Below are 25,147 nucleotides of genomic sequence, written 5' to 3'. Positions count from 1 at the left end.
GCCGACGATAGAGAAGGATAGCGCGGTGACTACAAAGAGGAGTTGATTAAAATGAGTGTAATCACGGCATAATTTTGATGTTGTATACTTATTTAATGAGTGACCATAGCTCGCTAGAATACAAGTAAATATCATTAAAACTCTATCGAGCTTGGTCTCTTTTCAACCATATAAATCTCATAAATCTGAAAAGAAATTACAATGTCTTGTTCATTGATCACTCTTGGAATTGTCGAAGGGGATTCGGATGCTAACAGTGATCACTGTCGGGATAGTGGTAGCGAATTTTGACCGCTGTCGGCGGTGTAGGTCATTCACTAGACCTTTAAAACATTATGCTTACATTGACCACTTCTGCAACAGTGGAAGCCTCATCACATTGATTGAATTGATGGTTTAATGGAACCTGATGCATTACTAATTGATCATCCTGTAATGCACAGTTTTACTGTTGTCACAAAACAACTGTAAGGAAAATGAAAACGAAGATGAAGATTACAGAGAAGTTAAGATGAAGATTAGAGAGAAGTTAACGAATTGCGGAGACCAGTACAGCAAGATATGAAGAAGAAAGATGTTGGTGCGAGTGGAAATGTATACTCAAAAACAGCGTGTTCAGCTTGAACACGAACGGGCGTTGGCATGCTCTCTACAATTACATTTGGAGGCCTTGGAAATATTTTACTTGATAAACAAAACTTATAAAAACATAATACAGTTTTGTTGAAGAAACGGAGATGGATCAGAACGGCTTCTGCCGTTTCTTGGATCACACTACCTATACGGCTTGACTTTGCGAGAGGCTCGAATGTAGCGACTATAACTATAAAGTGGTCGGCCGAGCAGTGGTACAAGTGTAACATGCCCTCTCATTCTGCTGCATATGTACATCTTGTATTTGGCTTGACTTTGTTCTCCTGTGAGTCGAGAGAGGAGCAAGATGGAGAGTCAGCAAGAGGGGAGAGGTAGCGCAAGATCATAAAGTTGTCCTTCTCCTTCTGGCAGTAAACGGTATCGGAAGAATATCGACCGCAAAGATGTTTTGATATATTCTGTCTCGAGAAACGGCACCAATGTTCGTTTCGTGAATAGGAAATTTGTGTCTTCTCTGCTTCTTTTCAAGAATCCATCATACATGTTTTTCATCAGTACTGAAGAACACGAAGTCGACCACTACGACAGCTGAGCGATGAAAACCCCGAGATAAAGATTAAAGAGGAGCTACTATGAATTAGTACAAAAGTAAAAAAATTCCAAATTATGCCGTGTTTAGACACATTTTAATCAGAAAAATCATCTAAATATGCTATTAAAATTTCTAGAAAAAAAAAAAAAGGAAAAAAAGAAAGTTTTGTATCTATGTCGACTGCTACGACTCTGTGCATCTCCTTCTTTCCACACGCTGTTCTTCTTTGCGTTTTAAACATTCGTTGCTTCTTAAATAAGTAAGTATAATCGAAATTCCCCCATAGTAGTGGGGATACAATTTTATCACTCGTGGAAGGAAGACTGTATCTTTCGTTTAAAACGATAAAATGTAACATACCCTCGTGTAACGACACTAAGCGGCGGGAAGGGATAACGATTTCCTTATTTTGGAACAAACACCGTTGCCTTATAACGGAACAAAACTGTCTTATTTCAATAATTATTTATTAGTATTTATTACTTAAACGATTACTTACATAAATACGATTGTCGATCGTCGATGATTCATTTGCTTGTATACATTGTATATTCTGATATATGGCCGAACAAAATAACAGAATCGAAATATAACCGAAACTAGAACCAAAATACAGAATCGAGAAATAACTGTTACAGAACCATAGCTTCGATGCCTAAGGGGACACCTAGAATGCATGCTGATTGGTATGCACTGGAGTGGGGATCAGCGCGTTGTCCCTTATGTATCTGTAGCGTCCAGGAATTCGTGATTTTCGCTAATTAATGAGATCGAACATTGTTCGCAACCAGATTTTGTAACCCATTTCATGGCCACAAATCCTGCAAAATATTCAACCGCAGTGACTTCTAATGTTTTATCAATTATATATGACGCATCAATGACAACTTCTTCGACATCAATAAACGTTTCTTGATCAATTTCACATTCACGACTTGTATTTGTCGATATTAGTGCAACATTAGATGTAGCATCATATTTCGAGCTTGGAAGTAATGTTTCGTCCTCATCATATAAACAATTGGCAGATTGAGCCGGTTTTGATAAATTTAATACAATATTTTTTTTGCAATGATAAGCGAAAAGCTTTTGCAGACAGGTTTTGATTATAAATTCCACCATAAGTGCGCATCATTGAAAATAAATTTTCCAATGGGTCTTGATTCACTCTAGACGTTACACAAAAAATGAATTCCATCGCACTTGAGATCTTCCCATAATTGCAAAATTGCTTTCACAGAAATTTCCAAGCCTTCGAAACATGGTGGTATATTCTGACCATTAGTTTTAATGGTGCGCCATTTGGGACATCTTTGTAATAATGCAGTTAAATTATTTTGTGAATTTAATCGAATTTCCGACAATTTACATCTATCTGGATTCGAATCGTTGCAACTCCGGCTGTTTAAGGAATCAAAACTATCATTAAGAATTTTGAAAAATTCAGCAGTATGCATTACTGTTTGACTTTGAATTCCCCCCACCGTTCCCGCGGTTAAAAGAGCTGCTGAAACTCTGCGACTAAATACTTGCAGAGCTAAACGACATTTCATTTTTTCAAAGTTATTTGGATAAACGTGTTTCTCCGTTAATTTGCAAGCAGCTCTCGTTGCTTCATCACCTTCCAATTTCCATAACGAACGTACGTCTTTCCACGATGCAATTTTATGATCATCAAACATAATATCATATCTCAAAAGTTGATATCTTATAGATTTAAAAATATGCGGTATATCAAAGGTCGTGTACATTTTTTGATTTCCAGGCATGAAATATGGACGGTCTACAGAAATTCTATATTTAATAGCACTTCGATTACTGGCATTTTGATCAGAAACAGCAGCACGTACTTTTAATCCCGTGCTGAAAATTGCTTCTATTATTTCATCCAATAAGGATGATAAATCGCTCATTTTTACTGCATTACTGGTCAGAAAGTATGCTACAGGTTGTTGAGTTAGACGCTAGATGTTGTTGCTTTGCCGGTTTTCGAGAGTCTCTTCTTTCCTGGTCGGCATGTGAACCGAGCGTTGGCGGGGAGTTGATTTCTCGAAATTCGATTGGCGGAATATTTTTTGGAAGACGCTCCTTGTGGGGGTGGACTAACGCTGGGAATTGCCCGATTCGTCAGCGCAGGTAGTTGACGGTTACGGCAATAAAACAATTTTGGACGTCCCGAAGTTTATTCCGTGTTCATAAAATGCCCAACCGTTTTTTCGGCAGACGCATTTCCGAAGGTGGTACAAATGATGGTTTTTATGGCGTTTTACTGTAAATTCAATTGTACCCCTCACATTTCGAAAAGACCGATAGGGGAGGGGTCCAAAGTCTTATCGAAATGAAAAGTTTCTGTAAAACCCAAAAAGTTACGTACCTTCATCGCGTAGAATAGCTCCGCTTTCGTCCGCTACAGACCGTAGACCAAAATCTTGAATTTTGAATTAAATTCGCAGATTAGTAGTTCTTTTTCCGACGGCTTACGCAAGACTAGGACGGCATTTTCCCTACCCTATTTGAAGAGTAGCCTATTTGAAGACTTCAAATTCTGCCTTCGTGTTTTTAAATATGAATTAATTGTTACGTCCCAGATGGGGCTGTTTATAGTTTTCCGGGGATAAGGCGCAGTTTTGAACCTACCTGCGTTCACCGGCTTTGGTTCGGGAGATTGAGGGCTGGTTAAATAAATTGTACCTTCAATTTTATATAAAAACGGCAAAGGTTTGGCTTATTTAGAGTCTAGTTCTGAATCAGATTATACAAGGATGAATTCTTATAGCGCATAAGCTAGAGCACTTATAAACAGTTCGCTTAATAGTACGTTTAAATTACCGAGTCGTTGGTAGGCGCTCGCAAGTCGTGGTTGTGGGGTTTTTGGGCGCTCGCTGGTTGTGGCCGCTGGACGCTGGGACACACGCGGACACTTCACGCAACGGGGTTTCGAAATTCGGCGACACTATCTTACTGCCGGCGCGACGCGTGTGCGGTACAAGGGTCTGTCAACGGAACTGAGCAGTAGCACTGATTTTGAACTGAGTGAATCCGAATTGAAGAGCTGGTTTCCTTTTTATAGTGTGGGCGGTCCTTTGTTTTCTTGAAGTGCTGATTTAGGCGTTTCTGCTTCCCGATCTTCTCGATGTTTCTTGCTTCGTCAGCTGTGTGTTGCCAAGATGAAGTCGTCGTCTTTTCTTATGGTTCGGCGTAATTTGATATTTTCCTCTTTTTCGTCTAATTTGTAATCTGGTCTTCAACTGCGTGTCTTGCAGGAAGATAAGTCGGCGTATTTTTAACCGCGTCGGCTTGTCACGTATATTTCGATTTTATTTTGTTTTCCCGTGTGATAATACTAATGGTCTTTGTTTAGGCGTTTATCGGCGAACCGCCGGACGTGACCGCCGGAATACTCACACTGGAATATGTGAACCGAGTTTTGGGCTGGGCCTGGTCGGAACAGAAAATGAGACGACTCACCGTTGGTTTTGCGGTAGTCTTTTTATTAGTTTTTCCGCGCCTGCGGTAGGAACACCTTGGCCTCTCGGGAGGCCTCGAAAGACGAATTAACATGTGTTTCGTGGAGGCTGGTGGAGTTGAGTGAGGAGACGGCGAGATGGGTGCCACGTGGATATGAAAAAAGTCACTGGGTGGTGCGAAAAATGACCAGGTTTATTTTGATATCGTCTGATCGCGAGACTTGGCGGGCACCAAGCACTCGCGTAACAATAATCTTAGGATCGCCGGTATATTGTTAAACGAGCGGTTAATTTCACGAATGGCCGACACTCTACCGATTGCTCGGGATACGAAAAACGAAGGTGTGAACGATTCACGATCCGGAAAGCGAGAGAGCGATCGACCTCGCGACGAGTATCGAGCGTCGATTCTCCTTTGGTGGGGGTTCCCAAAAAACGTGACCTAAACAGTCGTCTTCGCTGGAGGTCCCCGTGGTCTGTTGTTCCGCGGAGTCGGCGAGAGCAGTGGTGCTCATCGTCGTCGTGGTGTCGCATGACGACCGCGTCCGTTGCGGCGACGGCACCGAACAGTCCTAATTCCTTTACTAAATGCATGAATCGCGGTTTACATAGTGCTTTCGTAAAAATGTCAGCTAACTGCTTATCGGTCTTAACATATTCTACGTCAATTTCGCTTTTATTATGTAGATCACGTATGAAATGATATTTTACATCGATATGTTTACTTCTCTGGTGAAACTCTGGATTTTTGATTAATTTGATCGCACTCATATTATCTACTAATAACGTGTATTGTACATTAATTTCACATTCACCGAACAATTTCTTTAGCCACACAATCTCTTTAACGGCTGATGCTGCGCTAACATACTCAGCTTCTGTCGTAGACAATGATACACATTGCTGTCTCTTACTCTGCCATGAGATGGCTGCATTCGCGTATTGACATACGATACCCGACGTTGATTTACGCGTCTCCTTGTCTCCCGCATAATCTGCGTCACTATATACCTTTAAATTACCGCCTTTAATATAAAATAATCCTAAGTCTAACGTACCCTTGAGGTACCTCATTATTCGCTTAACGAGTAGCCAATGTCCTTCGCTTGGTTTTTCTAGAGCTCTCGAAGCAATGTTTACGGCATAGCTTATATCGGGCCGGCTAAATACTTGAAGATACATAAGGCTATCTACGGCCTCCCTATAGGGCGCTTTACAATTGTTTCCTTCTGAATTACCTGCATCCCAACTTGCCTCTATTGGAGAACAGACACTATTTGCTTCGTTTAAATTAAATTTTTGTAAAATGCTTTCAATATATTTTGTCTGGTGTACAAATATAGAACCATCCTTTAATCTGACAATTTCTCCGCCTAAGAAATTCGTTACTTCTTTTGTGGTAGTTATTTTAAATTCCTTCGCTAATTCAGTAAAGAATTGATCTATTGAGAAATTCTGCGTAGCTGCTAAAAGCCCATCATCAACATAAATAACTAAATACATTTTTCGGTCACCAGTGTGACGACTACGCGAACTCCCGGAAGGGCATAAGCCTAAACCGAGAGAGCGGGATCTCTCTAATCGTCCAGATTTACTACCCACTGTTCCGCTGCTCTCCCGACGGTTAAAGCATAAAGGAACAGGAGGATTTGAATGACAAACTATGGGTTCGAGTAGATGAACGAACTACGTATGAATATATTTACGCAAATGCGGAGAGAAAACAATCGAGTGAAATCGGTTAACATAACCCGCACGGCTGTATAGGGACCGGCAAGGCAACAGTTTAGCAATATATCACACATCAATATAAACAATATAAAAACAACGAAAACCACTCACCAATACAATATCTCTCTCCACACAATACAACGGTGGAAATAACTCGCAAAGAGAGAATACAATATGCCGTTGAGTAATGTATCTAAAAGCTAAAATTAAAACGGTTAACTCGTTAAACACTCCGCCACGCGAATAACGATACCGCGGGGCTAACGAGCTACTGTAAAACTGATACTGAACTAAAACTACGAGCACAACGGGCTCGGCAAGACGAGTTAATGTTTAAAACAAATTACAACTATTTAACGAGAGATCTAGGACCTTCCGCCCGGGCGCTATTGAAACCCTAAGACGAAACTCTGCCTAAGGGTCTCTTCATACTTGCCGGGACCGGAGGGTTTTACGTAAGGACTATAGGTCCAAATGCCGTGTTACCGATTATCTGTCGTAAAACGGGCGCCGTCGCCCCGGCGTTAGAGCAATCCCACCGGCCGCCGTTGCCCGTCGTCTGAGCAAGCGGCTGATCATTACCAGATGGCCTTTCGAGACCGCGTTGACAGTTCCCTGCTGTGCGTGGCACAAAAAAAAAAAAGGTTTCTCGGGGCTCTACAGCTCCTTAGGTAAACTATCGGTATCCCTCCTCTACAACATTATGGAAATAGGAACCGTTCCTGCCTCTTCGTGAAACAGCATCACACATCCTTATATATTAACCTAAATTGTACATACATTGTAAAAACGAGAATAGTTGTTTTTTTTTAAGGAAGTATCCACGTTAGGTAGGGGATCATGCCTTGTGAATTCGATCATTTTTGGGGGACTATGTCTCGAATTTTGATGACATTGAAATATGTTGTGGTCCAAGTGAAAGTGGAAGAAATCCTCAGGACTCAATCACATGATAATTTGTAGAATAAGAAGAATTAATTCCACATAAATTGCATCGTTTTGTCTTACGACACGAAAAAATGTACATGGAAAACTTCTGAATTCTTGTCCATAATGACTTAAAGATGATTAGATGCAAGGTTCCCAGGCAGGAATGCGATGGCGTATCTATATCTTGTCCAATGAGACGAGACAGTAGACGTAAACATAAGCGCTCGAGTGCGACAGAGTTGAAGTTACCCTTACAAGACAATTAGCAAAGGACGCACGTTGGGTGCTTCACTGCCTCGGTCTCGTTGGACAGAGCATAGGTACGAATGCGCGGCCGATTGGATCAGAGTGCAAGGGACAGGCCTCGTTTCACACGTACTTTCGGCTATAGTCGAGATATTGGCTACAGCGGTCACATATACTATGTAGCGTGTGACGTCGAAGCCAAGATACTGGGTCTGCGGGTGCGGCGGAGATGAGCATAGGCAGATCTAACGATAGACTCCCCAAAAATGGTGGCACTGAAAGAATGGCGAAATTAAAATGGTTTTTTTTTTGGGTTGCGTCGTAAGACCTTACGTACGACGCGACAAGCACGCGACCAAGGCCAGGTATAAATCGATAATAAATCGATAATAAATCAAAAATCCTTCCGATTGTACCCAGCACTTTCGTAATTTTTAAGCCAGCCGAATGCGGCACATGCGGAACCTTGTACACCGTTAGCGTACTAAGATTTACAACCGTAGATGCTTGCGAACCAAATGTTATACGTATATTTCCACTTTTCCAATTTTCCACTATTTCCACCAGCTTTCGAACACACTTTGCAACCAATGAATTCTAATCATTTTAAACTTGTTCTCCGGAGTTTTGACTTATAATCACTTATAAGATATAAGATATAATTTAACTATGCTAAAATTGATTTGTGAAGCTGATTTTCATCGTTCCATCGTTAAATTAGATTATAGTTTGAACCATTACTTCTTAACATTACAACTCAGATGAACAATATTCTTTTCTCTACTTCGAACATGGATTGTGTGCGGATGCTGTCGTGGCACCGGCGGCCGATGCCACGCGGCCCCTGCCAGGTGGCGGCCGCCGGTGCCAGGCGACCTGTGCCGGGCGGCCGAAAACGGATGCCCAACGGCTTGCCCAGCTCTCAGCGGATGCATAGGCATCCCCGGGGTGTAGAGGGGAGTAAACTGTTCGGGAGTTAGGTAGCGAACCCCCGCTGTGTGCGGGTCTTAGCTTTTGTTGCGAGCATCTCGAGCGCCTTCTCAGGTTGCCAGCGACGATCCCGGCAAATATGAATTAGGAAAACGCGGTAGTATTCATACTGACGTCGCCTCCGGCAAGTTTGAATAGACCCTAATACGGATCTCACGGATTCGACGACACGCACCTCGCGCTTGTACATCGAAGAAGGATCGCTCCGTGCCGCGTTTCGGCTAGCTCGGCCCGCTGGCCAGCTCCCTTCTCTACGCGCCTAGCCAATAAAATTTGGGTCTCAGTTTGACAGCCCAATCACGCGCGTCACGCATTCCTCTCTCACTCTTGCGACTTCTTTCTCTCTCACATACCCATGCCTACACCAACGGTCGCCGAACCGCGTAGCTCGTGTAAACAAAGGAAAACCTTCAACGGTCAACATACCTGAGACGACGCTCGGTGCGTTCGGTTAGGGTGGCCCCACAATTGCAAAGAATTACCGAACACCCTCACGCTCCCATACTCAACACCACATAAGCCAGCCTCTCCCCCTACCGTTGGTGCAACACGCCTTATGTTACGGCCCGACTGACGAGGTCGCTTAATACTAAACAAGGTGACGAGCAGGGCGTCGCTACCTCTCCCTTTGTCTATCTACTATTCACAGAAACGCTTTGCTAAATAAAACTAAATATTTTCGAACGGCGTTGACTCCAAGAAGGGTATTCGTTACATTAATACATTCACCGCGGAATAATCTAAAATATTAAACATCGTCAAAGGCCACACTGTGATCAATTAGGGAAATCCCACAATTACAAGAATTATCAATCACAGTGCTACCGACGGACAAAGCCAAAATGGTTTCAGAAACGCGGCTAATATACATTTTGCGCTTAATCGGAACCCAGACTAACATGCAGTATTGACCACTCCCCGTGAGGGGAGTTCCGTACCTCCGGGATTCGCCCCATACCGGAAAAGTCAACCGTTCATGTTAGGCTCTCTACCCCTAACTCCATCGGTTGCGAAGGAAACAGTCCGTAGGTGTTGTGGACTGGGCATTGGAAAAACCCCTCGTTCACCAATTAAGGGGGCCGGCAGGGTTTGAAATCCATATGCTTATGCATGGGTCAAAACCTTTTCAAACTATCGCTTCAATATTGCAATGAGCAGTTTAAAAGTGGTCACTTGTGTTTCCTAAAAGTCCAATTTATGTCTGTATAGAGCCCAAATTTCGAATTTCTACCTCATCGCGGAGTAATTAACAATATTCGGCAGAAAATTCGAATTCTGAAGCAAGTATGACGTCACAAGATGGCTGCCGTTGAGAGATTCTCTTAATTTCGCGAGATTTAGTGTTCGTATCGAAAAAAGGGCTCTATACAGACATAGCGAAGACATGTACAAACACGGTGGTATGCAGTTTTAATTGATTACTTACTTATTTAAGACGTAAAATGACTAGAAAAAAAGGCACAATTTTGCGGTTCCGGTTACTAGTGCCACGGTCTCTCCGCGGCAAACACTGTATGTTGCGATAGAATACGGTCGATAATGCAGATCGATAGTACAGGTTTACGTATGTACGATATGTATGCTGCCGAATATTGTAAATTACTCCCCGATGAGGTGGAAATTCGAAATTTGGGCTCTGTACAGACATAAATTGGACTTTTAGGAAACACAATTGACCCTTTATAAACTGCTCTTTGCAATATACCTGAGCCCCACACTACCCCAGTCTGGGGTGTGCGTACGGTATTTTCCCCCTCTCCCTTACAAAAAGGTATACCTTTTTCGTGTAAATAAGAAGCTATAAACGTTACTTCTATATCATAAATTTTCAATCTTGTACATAAGCATATTCTTCTTCTTTCATTTTATACTTACATACAATGATTATTATTTAAATTAAGTAGTATTTTTTTATGGAAAGGAATTATTTTTTATGAATTTGAATCTAAATTGAATTATATTGTGGGGAAGGATAAAACGCAAAGCGTTTTTGCCAAAGGACACCCGCGAGTCGCCAAAACAACGGTCGACAGGTGAATGTCCAAGAGAGCGAGTGTGAGAGAGTGAGAGCGTGAGTGAAAGAAAGAAAGAATCTTAGAAGGAAAATGACCGTGTAGTATGTATGTATGCATGTATGTGTAACTAGTCCAATATAAATATGCGGTAGGTCGCGGGAGCGCAAGAGTTATTGTCCGAGTTTTGGCGAGTCGAGAGATTTGCGAGAGTGCGGAGTGATAGAGCGAGAGAGAGAGAGAGAGAGAGAGAGAGAGAGAGAGAGAGAGAGAGAGAGAGAGCCGTTCGTACGAAACAGACGAGAGAGTGAGAGAACACGTGGGTGAGCGTCAAGAGGAATATTTATACAGGTCCAATAAACGTTACTGCAATACAAAACTTCACTGCAATACCTGACCGCTTGGCCTCCAACAATTCCTACAATATTTATTATTTAAATTTCTTATTGATTATTGTTCGTGTAAATAATAATTTAGATTCAAATTCATAAAAAATAATTCCTTTCCATAAAAAAAATTTAAATAATAATCATTGTATGTAACTGTAAAATGAAATAAGAAGAATATGCTTATGTACAAGATTGAAAATTTATGATATAGAAGTAACGTTTATTTACATTTTAATTAAGCTTATAGGAAAGGAAGAGAAGGGATGCAGGAAAATAAACTCTCCCTGTTTTAAAAAATAATTTTTTTTTATTGTCGATGTCCATAATAAAAATATTGATGTACAATGTTGAAGGGGGATTCTGCGAAACCGTGGCCTCCTCCGCTAGCTCCTCCGCTGGCTCCTCCGTGGGCTCCTCCGCGAGCTCCGCCATGACCGCCGCTGCCTCCTCCCACGTCGAGCCGCTTCTTCTTACGTTGGCCACGGTTTCTGTGGCGGTATTCCGCCCGCTTGATTAGTTTCGCTAATTTGTTCTGAAAAATAATGTTATTATGTATAATTATTAAGACTGTTCATTATTGATTATTCTATAGTGACTTACGTATGAATATTCATCTAATCTCGGGAGCGTTCTCCCTTCCCGCGTTGCGGATGCCGTGGGCGGTGGGCCAGGGCCAGTATGCTGAGCCGTTGCCGGCATCGCGATGCGGGAGGCGGTGGGCGGTGTTGTCTCACCGACCCTTATTGGGATCCTTGATCCCCGAGGTTTTGACACCGACAGCCTCTCCCTCGACACCGACAGCCTCTCAAATTTAGCTACAGTAGGTTCCATTATTCTGGAAAAGAAAAAAAAATTATGTTATAAGATTATCGAAGGAGTAAAATGTATATATGTAAAAAAACGTTTTATAGCGTCCAGAAGAAAACTAATATACAAGTGAAATAATAGTTGATTTGATTCGTTGGACGCGTGTTATGGTGTTGTGTAGAATTTGGAAGTGTGCGAGAACGGTTTTTTCGTGACCGTATCGGATTCGTGAACAAAGATTCTAAGTGACTGCAGGTGTGTAATAATTCGAAAGAATCGGGTACATAATCGTTGGGATGGGTCGGAAATCCACGGGGTGGAGACGTATCGGTGAAGAGCAAAATTGAATCAACACCGTTTTGAACAGCATTCACACCAAAAGACTTGAGTGTTTTCGAGAAGCTACAAGGATTATTTTATTAGTCGAAGATGTAGGAAAAGTTACATTTTACAACGTTTTTATCTGGGCCTCTATTGAAACTTCAAAAAATGTGTTCCATTAACTCGAACAAATTATATCCATGCTGAAAATGTTATCGATATTTGTCAATTATAAGTCGAATTCGTTAAAAATTGCAATTTTTCCCAAACGTTTATAACTCGTAAACGAAGGAAAAAACCAATATCATAGGTTTCGTTGACTTTTCCAGCGCGCAGCACAACGTCCAAAGGCCCAAAAGCCGGCCAAGAAAACATTAGAAACATTAGAAATTTCCAAAAGAAAACCGTGCGCAAGGGTTTTTGAGGTCGCTGGACACGAATATGTTAATTTAACATTTTAATCAATAATTTAATTTTCATTAATTGATTTTTTTATTTTGGTCGGATAACATGATTTTTCTTTTATGACAGTGTACATTTGAAACTATGTACATGCTGATGCATGGTCACGCAAGCAATTTTAATCAAGTAATAACTTTCAATCGCAAGATTGTCCTCCAAAGTGTACACATTTGACACAATAGGAAGAAACAAGCATTACAGTTCACAGTATTTGACTGAAGAAAACATAATAAAAATATGATTTCACAATGTTAAAATTAATTTGTAAAGTTGTTCGTTGTGGTTTGAAGAAAATGACATCGCAACTCAAATGAACAATATTCGTAATTTCGAAAAATTGTCCTATGGCCGGCTTTCGGGCATTCTCGCACACTCTGCGCAGTGGCGTGCGATGATTTCCGTACATTATTCCTTTCGTTATTTCCTAACTCGTGGGGATCTGGACTTTGTCAGCCAGGTCTGTCCTGCTCAGGTACACGTGTTTCCATATTTTATGGAATCCAGCCTTATTTGCGCCAATTTGCTTTCCCCCGTCGAAGGACCCGAAATGAGAAAGCACTTGAGAGTGCCATAAACCCCCCCCCCCCCCCCCGTACCAGGCCGAGAGGACCGGGCATGATAAAGGTCGATGCACATCTCACCGGCCCGGCCGGCCGGCTCAAAATTATAACCCTGGTTTTGGACCTAGCGTTTACTAGCGGCAACCGTGTCAGACTTTGGAACCGAATTTCTTCTCTGGCCTCTCGACCCTTTCCAGATGGCCTTTCGAGAGCGCGTTGACAGTTCCCTGCTGTGCGTGGCACAAAAAAAATGTTTTTAGGGGCTCCACAGCTCTTTAGGTAATCTATCCGTACCTCTCCTTTACAACACCATGGAAATAGGAAACGTTCCTGGCACTTAGTGAAACAGCATCGCACATCCTTATACAGGGTGGTCCACGCAATTGTTTCAAGTCATAACTCCGTTATTATTGCATTTACGAAAAAATGATAAAGGAGAAAGATAAATGGTTCGAAGAGCACTACATCTGTAGGCCTTTAAATTTTTTTTAGATGCTGCAGTGCATGTGCAATTAACAATTGCATCATTTCTTTAAATAGAATAGATTCTTCCTTTCATTCTATGTAAAAAATGATTAGAGTACCATGGCAAAAAAATTATTAGATCTCGAGATATTTTCAAAAAATGTCTTTATTGAAGAAGATACTCAAACACTTCATAACTATGTTGTAGAGGTAAACACCCTTTCGACATTGTTATCATAACAGAAACCGATTTGTACGAGTGAGCATTTCATAATTCAGTAGCAAGTCACGTATCGTAACTCGAGTACGAAAACTAAGATTTTGAAAAAGTGTAGCTGTATTTCACTAAATACAAGAAAATGTATGACATTTTTTGAAAATATCTCGAGATCTAATAATTTTTCACATTCAACATGTGTTTTTGATTCACAAGAAAAATTACCTGCCTATTTAAAATACGACAGATGTTCCCCTCAAACCCAACAAATCGTAGCTCGAACCTATAGCTCCGAAAGGGAGTACCGTATTATTAATTATTCTGGTAGCTTTTTCCTAATAACGCTCAAATTCCTTAACAAAGTATTCCCCATCTATTACCACGAGGAACTCAGAAAAGTTCTGGTTGATAGTTTTTTAAATAAATACAGCATGTTCATTCTGTCTTCGTACTGCCACGCTACGAGCCGGCCGACTAGCCTGCGAACATTCTCGTCGAGAATGCTAGCCGGCTAGCCGGCCGGCTCTAGCATTGGGCAGCGAACCCCTGGGGTTCTGGTAGCAGAGGACACGCTGTGCCTTTGTTCCGAGCCTCTCGAACCCTCTCTAATAGCTGTCCCGGACCCCAAAATGCTTATAAACGGGGAAAAAACGGCCGGTCGGCCGGCCGGTGAGATGTGCATCGACCTTAATTCGTTGGTTTCGTCTCTGGCAGAGTTGGGCAAAATATTTATCTAAATAAAAATTTCGAATAACGAATAAAAGATAAAAATATTTGTATTCGTTATTCGAAGGTTCGAATTTAAAAAGTATCTTTATTCGACGTGTATCGAATAAATAATTTTATTCGACGAGAATTTATCCGACGAATAAAGTTATTTTTCTATTCGAAGCGGATTTATTCGAACTTCGAATAATTTTTCCATCTTTTATCTGTATCTTTTATTCGAAGGCTTCGAATAAATGTTCGAATAACTTTTGCCGAGCGCCAAGCATCAAAGACCCAGCGACGACAGACGACATACAATGTAAGCGGATGGAGAATCGCGGACGAATGAAAGTTTAAACTTTTAGATTTTTCAATATATCCTCATGAAATTGTGACGAGCGTATGGAGGGGATATTCATATATGTATAGTGTTATTCAACGTATACAAAATAATTGGGAATAGAACAGAGTTGCGTCACAAAACCAGTGTCATCTTACGAGAGATCAATACATTTCTGTCCCGAAATTTTGATTCGTTTGTGCAGCGACTGAAGTCGAGATCCTGCAATTTGTGTCGGGAAATCCTAGCCGTCTCCGGCCGCCTGTTGCTCGCGCAGCGTTAACTTTGTTGCGGCCATCGGCACGTACAATAAAACAGTTGGTGTGCAAATGGTCGGGTCGGTTTGATGAGGCGAGTGACAGCGAAGTTATTTTTGAAAAAGCCGTTTCCAATCCATGCAATTAGAATGTTTGGACAATGCATGTCTCATACTTTAGAATCTTTTGTTCCGAGCCTCAATAGCAAATGCTAGTATCATAAACGTCCGAGTTTCCGGAGGTTCGCGCCGACCGATGTCCGAGGGAAAACCCGCTCTTATCATGAAACCTCCACGGTCACACCTAACATTCCCGCAAAAGTGCACCTCAAGTGCAAGGAATGGTAGAGGTAATCAGGCCCAAAAGAGAAACCTGATTGGACAGCGATTGTTATAGATGCTGTCCAATTAGCGAATTTTTCCGTCAAGGACACGGCCTGCGGAGTTTTAATAAAGGATCGCGAAAAACGCAGAAGCAGAAGCTCTTCAGATACGTTGAGATACAATGAGCCAAGAACAGGTGTGGAGTAGGACCTGTATCACAGGAGCCAGGAGAAATACGGATAGTGGGACCCTGGACTCCTGACCATCTCGGCTCGGATTTGTAGAGGGGCGGTCTATTGATCGTCTATTGATCTAATGATCGAAAATAACAAATACTTCACCAATTGTGACACCTGTCGTGGACGAGCGGACAAAACAGTCCGACGCGAACACTCGGCACGAGCAGAGGTTCCTGGACACGAGTCGCAACCGAGCCTATTTACACCGTGTACCATTACGCTAAGTAATAAATCACACTGCAAGCGAATCCGAACATTTATTCACCAGTGACCCCATATGTAATTAATTCCACGAGCGTTTCGTCCTCGTGTATATGTATTCCATTACATGTAGATGCTGTCGTGCAAACACTTTCTGGAATGTCGGATGTATTATTCAATGTATCTCTGCGGTAACCGTCATCGTGAATTGACATATTCGGCGGCGAATCGAGAACCTAACCCTACCATGCGACAGCCGATCTGTCGAGTCCTGATAAAGAACAGCCTTGACCAAACCGATGACACCTTATGATCCATATCGTGACTTAACTGCTTAGCCCCAACACTTGTAACTTCCCGAGAACTTCGAACAGTTGAACTTACAGCACCGTCTTTGGTAGGCGAGAACCCTAATTAGAGATATAAGGAGAAGCCTAACTGCCTCTGATAGCGAGTTGTTACTTGGGATGCTCTGAATTTAGAAGCGGTATCAACTACTTCAAAGAGTATGTTAATTTCAATAGGTGAGATCAGTTCAAAGCTGAATTGATTGCTTCAAATGGTTTGAATTAAAAAATTTGGAACAATGCCATTTCACTTGAATTTAAAATTATTAATTCGAGCAGAACAAATTTTAAAATAGCCCTAATTGGTTCGAAGTGGGTGTAGTTCTTTTGAATGCAAATGTGGTAAGGGCGCATAAGGTCTCACACTGAAGTATCGTACCTTTCACCAATGGAAGTCATAATACCCACTTGCGAAGCAATGTACACACAGTTTGAATGTCAATATTATAAGAATGAACACTGGTGGAGGGGCAGGTACCATGTAACTTTGATAAGTTGTTGATTCGATACCTGCATTCAAATGCATGCAAATAGTTGGGTTCTACGCATACTTTAACATAAATAGGATTATTTACTAATATTTCAAATTCTATTCTATCCAGCTTTGAAGAACAACAGGATGAGCTACATCGTGGCGAATCCAGCGGACCGGCGGCGGCGAACGACAATCCGGCCCTGCAGTTTTACCACACCTTGGCAAAATTTCGAGAAAAAATATTTAAAATATTATTTCAAACAGTATAGACTAATGTGGTTCAAATCAAATACTACTTTAAATAGAACGAAAAATTTCGGCAAATAAAATATTTTTATTTTCATAACCAGATACATAACATACAATATTTTAATGTTGTATTTCAAATATGTACAGTCGCGTCGGTATTTAAGTTGACGCGGTCGAATTCGGAGTACGCGATGCTGTTTTTTTTTAATATGGTTTGTACTTGACTTTCCTGGTGTTCTGCTTCTGTTTACAGTAAGCATGGGTAGTGTGACAGTCAGTTGTAGAGTTTCAAAATGAAAGAATCGCGGAAAGTGTAGTAATTACAAATTTCTAAAATTCTTGTCAAATTTTCGCCAGACGCAAAGTAAGTTGACGCAAACAAATTTTTTACTTTTAATACAAATTCATGAGTACAATTACTTATTAACTATATTAGTATACGTGGCTGATTATAAAATATTTTTAGCATGTAATATCTACAATAATGGAAAGGAGCGAACGCTTCGCGGCCGGGGAAAGGGGCAGTTCTCCGATCTCCCCTGATATGGGGCGCCTACACCACCCTCGTCGAGGCTCCGTTGCAAGTGGCTAGGTGAGGCGGCGGCAGGACCGCCAAATTAAATGTCGGCTGTTCGACAGGGGCCTTCGTCCCGCGTCGTCGCCTCCGTATTGTCTGGCCCGTGAGTGGCGTCTCCATTCTCTCGCGAGCTTCTCGACGAGAAGCCAGTTGCGACGAACCAATTCGATCATTTTATATCATTTTGTTTCCAGTGTACTGTATTTTGCATTGTATAAATTTCCTGTATTTGGGGTATTGTCTCGGAGGTGAAGGGCGAAAACGTGCTCCGTACTTTCCCGTATATAACATCATCACCCCATACCATATTCGTGTAGAACGTAGTCTCTTTTGCTGTTTTTTTTTTCTGATACCGCGCACATTCCGTTCCCGTCGCGACCTAAATTTCGCGACCTTCGATCCTGCGAACAATAGGGTTCCACCAATATTGTAAACTGGAGTGCGGAGTGAAGAGGGAACCGGGTACCGCGAACAATAGTTGTATGCGAGGCAAAGCCCTAAGTATCCAAGGCGAACGGTTAAGTTTAGATAAACTTTTCGGGTTTGAATAGAGAGATTATCGGGGCGTCGATTCGGACGGGACTAAAGAAAGCCGGACTGACGGGACTGACTTCGGGCCCCCGCTTTTCCGTCTCACAACAGCGCCTTATACCTGAAGGAAAGTAAACCGCCCCTTAAAACTACAGTTCTTGGAAGTGGTAATCCTTGCACACCAACACCCTTAAACATTCTCAAATATCGATTTGTTTAAAAAGTACGTACAATAACACTAAAACTAGAGGCCGCGTCAAAATGACGGATTCAAAATTGTTTAATTTACGGGTGCCGAGATGCTGTGCCAACGTATTCACGAAAGATCATTCAAGAAATATGTTTGAATATATTTATGGTATGTTTATCGGAACAAAATACTTGAAGGTATAGTAGCTACTCATGCCACGCCTGGTACTTGAATAATGATACAAAATAAAACAATTGAGTTGCATAAGAACCTGCTGTCAAAACACGGAATTTATATATCTCACTCAGCACCTACATGGTGTAGATGGAAATAAAACGATTTTCTCTCTGTAGAAATGTTCCAGCATGAAATGAAAGTTTCGTGTCCATTCGTGAGTCATTGCATTCTCTTGAAAGCCACTTGAAAGCCACGCCTGCCCAGTTTCGTTTTCTCCGTCAAAATAAAACGCAATAATAACGACAATAAAAGCTAACGTTTCAGGCGATGCACTTTAAAATTTCGCTGAGGATGATCTAAGCCGCCCCGATCAATCGTCTTATATCGAAAGAAAACTGTAGATGGTGTCACGTCCGGTGTTTCGATCGCTCATGAATAAGACGAATAAAACTTCAGACAAAGAATTATTATGAACTATTGTTGAAACCCAATAATGTCACGCAAGGAGAAGGAAATAAATAGGATTAGGATAGGCGTTAAAATTTCTAGAAAATTAGATAGCGAACAAAACAATTCCAATTATCCTCCTGCGAGAGACGCAGCAAAGATCGATGTCACCCCGAAAAATAAACAGAAAGTGTGTCTAGTTGCACCAAGTTCCAAGAAGGCACACTAATCCCATGGTAAGAATGACGCGCATTAGATAAAAGATCAAATCAATATCCTATTGAAACAATGGACTGTCCATCCTATAAAAGGGAACCAATACTTCAAAGATCATTCATTCCGTCATAAAGTTTTGACCGGATAAGTCCGTCATAGAAGTGTCAATTCAGTTTTAATAAAGTTTCAGTAAAGTCTAAGTTCAGTGAAAGTTTTAAGTTTTGCCTTTAGTTGAACATTTTATCATCTTTGATGATTTAATTACAGAATTGTGTGGAGCAGGTGCAAAAGTGAAGGAGGCAGACAAAGTGGCTCACATGCTATTAACACTGCCTGACTCATACAATGGAGTAATTACGGCAATTGAAACATTGTCAGAAGACAACCTCACCCTGAATTTTGTAAAAACGCGGTTACTGGACCACGAGATAAAATTGAAAACCGAAAGTGCGAACACAAGCGCTAAAGTTTTATTGACAAATCAGAAAAGATTTACTACGAATAATCAGATGAAGTTTAAAACAGCATTTAAACAAAAGAGAAATCAATCCTACAAAGTAGGAAGAACAGACAAACAAACAAAATGCCATCATTGTCGACGAAAAGGACACAAGACAAAGGACTGTTACTATTATCAAAAGAGCCTCAAATACAATAATGAAAATAATAAGTCTGCACAAACCGTAAACGTAGAAATGAATGAGCCGGCAGCAGCTCAGGCAAGCGGCTCTGGGTTTGTATTTATGGCAGGACGAAACACGATACAAACAACGAACAAGATAACTTTCCTTCTGGACTCAGGAGCGTCGGACCATATAATCAAACAGGATGATATATTCACCGATTATGAAGATCTAAATCCACCCATAAAAATTTCGGTGGCTAAGAACGGCGCACATATAAATGCAAGGAAAAAGGGAAGTGTTAACCTGATCAGCAACGTCGGAGTCCCGGGGACCTTGGAGAACGTGCTATTCTGCCCCGACGTACCGCACAATCTTTTGTCTGTGCGAAGGATGCAGCAGGCCGGTATGAAAATAGTGTTCGACGAAAATGGTGCGACCGTTTTAAAGAACGGAAAGACCATCATGACCGGTAAGCCCTTAAGCAATTTAATTGCCATTGAATTCAAGACTGTTCAACAGAGGGTAAGAAAGACTAACATACAAATAAATAATGGAAATGATAATAATTATGAATTATGGCATAAGCGTTTGGGACACATAGGAAGATCAAAATTCTTAGAGTTAAAGAATAAACAAATGGTCGATGATATAGAATATCTTAATCAAATTGCACCCAATGATGATTTATGTGAAGCCTGTATAAAAGGAAAACAAGCACGATTGCCATTTGAAAAATTAAAAGATAAAAGTCATGTAAAACGACCACTGTTTATTGTCCACTCTGATGTTTGTGGGCCTATCACTCCGCCCACGATTGATGATAAAAATTATTATGTAATATTTGTAGATGAATTCACTCATTATTGTGTAACATATTTAATCTCGTATAAGTCAGATGTTTTTTCTGTTTTTAAAGATTTTGTTGCAAAGAGTGAATCTCATTTTAATTCAAAAATCGTAAACTTATATTCTGATAATGGTAAAGAATATTTATTAAATGAGATGAAGGACTATTGCCTGCAAAAAGGTATTAGTTACCATTTAACAGTTCCACGTACCCCTCAATTGAACGGTGTTTCAGAACGAATGGTTAGAACAATAACTGAAAAAGCACGCACAATGATAAGTGGTGCTGATTTGAATAAAGTATTTTGGGGCGAGGCAGTTCTCACTGCTACGTTTTTAATTAATCGAACCCCAACTAGAGCGTTAAAGGTAGATAAAACGCCATTTGAATTGTGGCATGGTAAAAAGCCCAAAGTTAAATATTTAAAGATGTTCGGGTCTACCGTGTACGTTCATAGCAAATTTAGAAAAACTAAGTTCGATGAGAAATCAACGAAAGGTATTCTAGTTGGTTATGAACCAAACGGTTATAAAGTATGGGACGTGAGAACTGGTAAATTTATAGTAGCCAGGGATGTGATAATTGATGAAGTCAATTATTTAAAAACTCGTCCGGAAATGAGGATAGAAAGGGATAATGCTGGTCCCGGAAATGAAACTGATGCATCCGACATAAGGTCAAAATCAGTAAAATTGAATGAAAAGTCTCATAAATCTGATAATGATAAATCAGATATATCAAAGTCGAGTAAAATCCCTGAAAAGAAATTAGGAGATGAACCTAATGAATCTGTAAAAGAAACAGATACGCACGAAAAGTCATTATCTCAAAATGATAAAGTAGAAATGCCAGAAAAACAGAATCTTAGGAGGAGTGATAGAATCAAGAATCAACCTAATATTTCTTACGACGAAAGTAATATACAAGACGATCTTCTTATGTATACACAATCGTTCGCCGGAAAAATTCCCAGTTCGTTTATAGAAATAAAATTAAGAGAAGATAGAGTTCTATGGGAACAAGCTATCGATTATGAATTAAATTCACATGCAGTAAACAAAACATGGGAATTAGTAGAAAGACCGAATAATACTAATATAGTAGACTGTAAGTGGATATTTACGATTAAACATGATGAACACGGAAATCCAAGAAAATATAAGGCACGACTGGTTGCGCGTGGTTTTAGTCGGGAATATTTAACTGACTATAATGAAACATTCGCACCAGTTGCTAGAATTTCAAGCTTTAGGTTTATAATTGCTTTCGCAAATCAATTTAATTTATTGATACGTCATATGGATGTAAAGACTGCCTTTCTTAACGGTATATTAAAGGAACAAATATATATGAAAGTTCCTGAAGGAGTCAAAAGTAAAAGCAATGAAGTATGTAAATTTGTAACGTAAAGGATTGCGGTGGTTGCGGAATGACAGGAGTCGGAATATCTGGAGACATAGGATATATTTTCCAAACACGTTAGTACAAAGGATGAGGAGATAGGTTTTGTTATAAAATAGATTCTTTCTAAAGAGTGAGAGAGACAAAGCTAGCAACGATTAATTTAGGAAAAGATTTTATATAATACGCGATACCACCATCGGGCGTCCGGTTTATTTCAACCGTACTCTCCCTCTGGGAATATGACGACGACGCGGTTTCGCCTGTTTTCTCATGTCCGATCGGCGGCCGGCCTTCATGGCCGTCCTCTCCGAAACGTACAGAGGAACCAGGCGTCCCTACTCTCAGGCGGCCAGGAAGCTACCCTGTTCTTTCCTCTCGGCGGGCGGCCGGCCTTCATGGCCGTCCTCTCCCATGTATCCAGAGAGGCGTCCAGGTGCAACCCCTGTCCTCTCCTGGGCTGCTGGGCGTCCGATAGCATTGCTTCGTACTCTCCCGTCCTGTGGGCGGCCGTGGTCTGACTCGTCCTCTCCCACAGGTGCAGCCCTGCTGCTGGGCGTCCGATAGCATTGCTTCGTACTCTCCCATCCTGTAGGCGGCCGTGGTCTTACCTCGTCCTCTCCTACAGGTGCAGCAAGAGTGCCTACTCCGCGGTAATCTACCGATATTTATATGGACTCGTTGCTATCTTTATCAATAACGCGTTACTAGGGGTCTAGAAGGTTCCAGACCCCGCGGTTCCCCTTGAACCGCCGGCCACGCTGCCTCGGCGCAATTCTTCTGTTACATCGGGGGGGTGACGAGGGGTCTTGACGCTTTATTGTTTCCCCGTCGCGTTACAGACTCCCCCTCTGGACACGACGGCGTCCCGACAAGTAGTCCAGGAATTCCTTCATCTGCGCCTCGTTTGCTTCCTTGGGTGCTCCATTGATGGGCCCTCACGCTGCTTACGAGGTCGTCCCCGTTTGCGGATGGATGTTACTGGCTCTGGTGGTTCTGCTCGTGCCCCGTTGTAAGGCCTTAGCGCCGAGGTGTGGTACACCCCTACGCATACAGGCTGGTCATCACGGGTCTCGATCTCGTAGCTGTTGGAACCCACGCGGCGCTTCACCACGTATGGTCCATCCCTCTTTGGTGCAAACTTTGATGTGTAGTTCCGCTCTCGCCTGCTGAGGGTGTGAGTGGTTACCCACACCAGGTCTCCTCTCTCGTATCCAGGGTTGGGCCGGCGTCGTTGGTCGGCATACTCCTTCCTCTGCTCCTGCTGTCGTTCTTGGTTCTGCTGGGCCACCTGCATCGTGTCTGCCAGCGTCAGCAGCTTTGGAGTAATTTCCGGCAGGAAATTTTCTGCTTGGATGATGGCCCTCAAGTCCCGATTGGCGTCATCGGGAGTCCTCAACTCTCTCCCGAAAGTAAGGTAGGCTGCTGAGTACCCGGTCGTCACGCATCTGGCCGAGTTCATTGCGAATCGGATGGTTGGCAGCCTCTCGTCCCACGTAGCGTGATCCCTACCGACGTAGATTCCAAGCTGCGCCTTCAGATCACGGTTCTTCCGTTCCACCGGATTGGCCTCGGGATGATAGACTGGGGTGAAAGCCTGATGCAGCCCAAAACAATGGGCTACCTGCTGCATGACCCCGCTGACGAATTGAGTGCCATTGTCGCTGATTATTCGTCGTGGCATCCCAAACCGAAGCATAACTTCGTTGATGAGGACCTCTGCACAGGCTTCCGCCGTGGCCTGCTGCAATGGAAACAGTTCTACCCATCGTGAGGCTGTATCTTCTACGATGAAAATCCATCGATTCTCTTTCGTCGTGGACGGCAAAGGCCCAAAGAGGTCCATGGCGATCACTTCGAATCTTTGCTGCATAACGGGCGTCTGTAACAAACCGGCTGGTTTTAAGTTATTCGCTTTATACCTCTGGCACTCCACGCAGGCTTGGACGTAGTCTGCGATTTCCCGGCTTATTCCTGGCCAAAAGTATCGGCTGATTATTCGGTGTAGCGTACGTTGTGCTCCATAATGACCCGCAGTGGCATCGTCGTGGTACGCTCGAAGAATTTCCTTTCTTTCGTGCGAAGGTACAACCAGCTGTGCTTCTTCCATGTCCACATTTGGAGCGTGTCGATAGAGTACTCCGTTGTTGACCAGATATCCCTTCATGGACCACTTGGTCATTTCGTCGTCTCGCGTAGTCGATTCTAGTGCTTCGATTATAGTTTTCAGGGCCTCGTCTTTTAATTGTTCCTCTCGGGTTACTGCTGGTCCTCGTGCCGGTACGTCAACGGAAATCTCTGCGACCTCTGCTCTGTTTTCTTCGTTCCATGGCTCGCTTGGTAGTCTAGATAACATATCGGCAACAACATTGCATCGACCTGGAATATATTGTATATTAGGACAATATGGTTGAAGTAACAATGCCCATCGGGCGAGACGACCGCTGGGAGAACGCAAAGACATCAGCCATTTCAGGGGTTGATGGTCCGTGGCAATAGTGACAGAAGTTCCTTCGATGTAACCTCGGAATTTGTCGACGGCCCAGACTACTGCTAGTGCCTCTCTTTCTGTGGTTGAATAGTTGCGTTCCGCCGACGTCAGTAATCTGCTGGCATATTCAATGGGATGTTCCGTTTCCTTCTCGCCCTGTAACAGGACCGCTCCTATGGCGTAGGCGCTGGCATCGGTGCGTATGATGAAGGGCTGGTTCTCGTCGGCATATCGCAGGATTGGCGGGCTCGTAAGGGCTCCTTTCAGGTGCTCGAAGGCTTGTTGTTGGCTCGTCGTCCACTCCCAGGTTGCCTTTTTCTTTGTTAGCTGTGTCAAAGGTTGGGCAACTGTGGCGAAATTTGGTACAAATCGCCTATACCATGAACAAGTTTGCAAAAACGAAATAAGTTGTTTCAAGTTCGCCGGTGTAGCCATACATTGAATCGCCTTGACCTTTTCCGAATCGGGATGTATGCCTTCCGCTGTTAATACATGTCCAAGGTATTTGATTTTTGGGCATCCGAGACGACATTTCTGTCGATTCATTCGGAGACCAAATTGTCGAAGCCTGTTGAAAACTGCTCTCAAGTCCTCGAGGTGTTCCTTGAAATCGGTGGAGAGTACCAGTATATCGTCCAGATAAACGAGAATATTTCGGCCTCCCAATCCAGCTCTCATCCGATCCATAAGGCGTTGAAAGGTAGCCGGTGCGTTCTTCAATC

The 25,147-nt window shown here is 42.3% G+C and overlaps 1 protein-coding gene across 1 annotated transcript; it reads right to left on the bottom strand.

The window, feature by feature from the left end:
* Nucleotides 1-22,808: 22,808 nt before the first annotated feature.
* Nucleotides 22,809-23,724, bottom strand: LOC143363655 (uncharacterized). The gene is made up of 2 exons (XM_076804217.1): nt 23,637-23,724; nt 22,809-23,518 (listed from the first exon to the last, which is right to left on the bottom strand). The coding sequence occupies exons 1-2, from the start codon at nt 23,701-23,703 to the stop codon at nt 22,827-22,829; spliced, it is 759 nt and encodes a 252-aa protein (XP_076660332.1). The 5' UTR covers nt 23,704-23,724; the 3' UTR covers nt 22,809-22,826.
* Nucleotides 23,725-25,147: the final 1,423 nt, after the last annotated feature.

The sequence above is a fragment of the Halictus rubicundus genome, unplaced genomic scaffold, assembly GCF_050948215.1.
Source record: "Halictus rubicundus isolate RS-2024b unplaced genomic scaffold, iyHalRubi1_principal scaffold0084, whole genome shotgun sequence".
Classification (NCBI taxonomy): domain Eukaryota; kingdom Metazoa; phylum Arthropoda; class Insecta; order Hymenoptera; family Halictidae; genus Halictus; species Halictus rubicundus.
Note: the sequence above shows the minus strand (reverse complement) of the source record. Positions and strands in the feature narration are given on the sequence as shown.